The 576-nt window shown below is 64.4% G+C and overlaps 1 protein-coding gene across 1 annotated transcript in view; it reads left to right on the forward strand.

Moving 5' to 3' along the window:
* LHX6 (LIM homeobox 6) overlaps positions 1-576 on the forward strand; it is an 8,546-nt gene that overhangs the window by 595 nt on the left and 7,375 nt on the right. Inside the window, 1 exon segment of the mRNA XM_009648844.2 lies at positions 6-264. Within this exon segment, the coding sequence (XP_009647139.1) occupies positions 6-264 (259 nt within the window).

Raw genomic sequence — 576 nt, forward strand, 5'->3', positions numbered from 1 at the left:
GGCAGGCAGATCTACGCCAGCGACTGGGTGCGGCGAGCGCGGGGCAACGCCTACCACCTCGCCTGCTTCGCCTGCTTCTCCTGCAAGAGGCAGCTCTCCACCGGCGAGGAGTTCGGCTTGGTGGAGGAGAAGGTGCTGTGCCGGATTCACTACGACACCATGATAGAGAACCTCAAGCGAGCGGCAGAAAACGGTATGCAAGCCCCAACGCCGCGGTCACGGCCTCGCCCCAGGCTGTCCCTGTCCCCCGTGCTGATCCCCATCGTGGGGTACCAGGGCCAGTCCTGTTGTTGCCAAAAGGGGGTGATGGGTAGCCCCAGGGGGGGCGTTGAGCGTGAGGCCCTGGGCTGGCAGAGGGCTTCAGGGGGTGGCCGATGTGCTGGCAGTGCCCACGGCTCGGGGGAGACCTGCGTGCCATGGGCAGTGCTGGGGACAAGCCCCCGGCCCTGGTCCCGCGCAGCCCAGCCCAGCACGTGCAGCGAGTGAGGAAGCCACTGGGATTTTGAGGCTGTGAGTCATAAATCTAGAAGGTGGGAAAGCTGGCGATCAGACAAAACTTTCCCATCATTTTCCACC

Source organism: Egretta garzetta, unplaced genomic scaffold (assembly GCF_000687185.1).
Source record: "Egretta garzetta isolate BGI_Z169 unplaced genomic scaffold, ASM68718v1 scaffold211, whole genome shotgun sequence".
Lineage (NCBI taxonomy): Eukaryota > Metazoa > Chordata > Aves > Pelecaniformes > Ardeidae > Egretta > Egretta garzetta.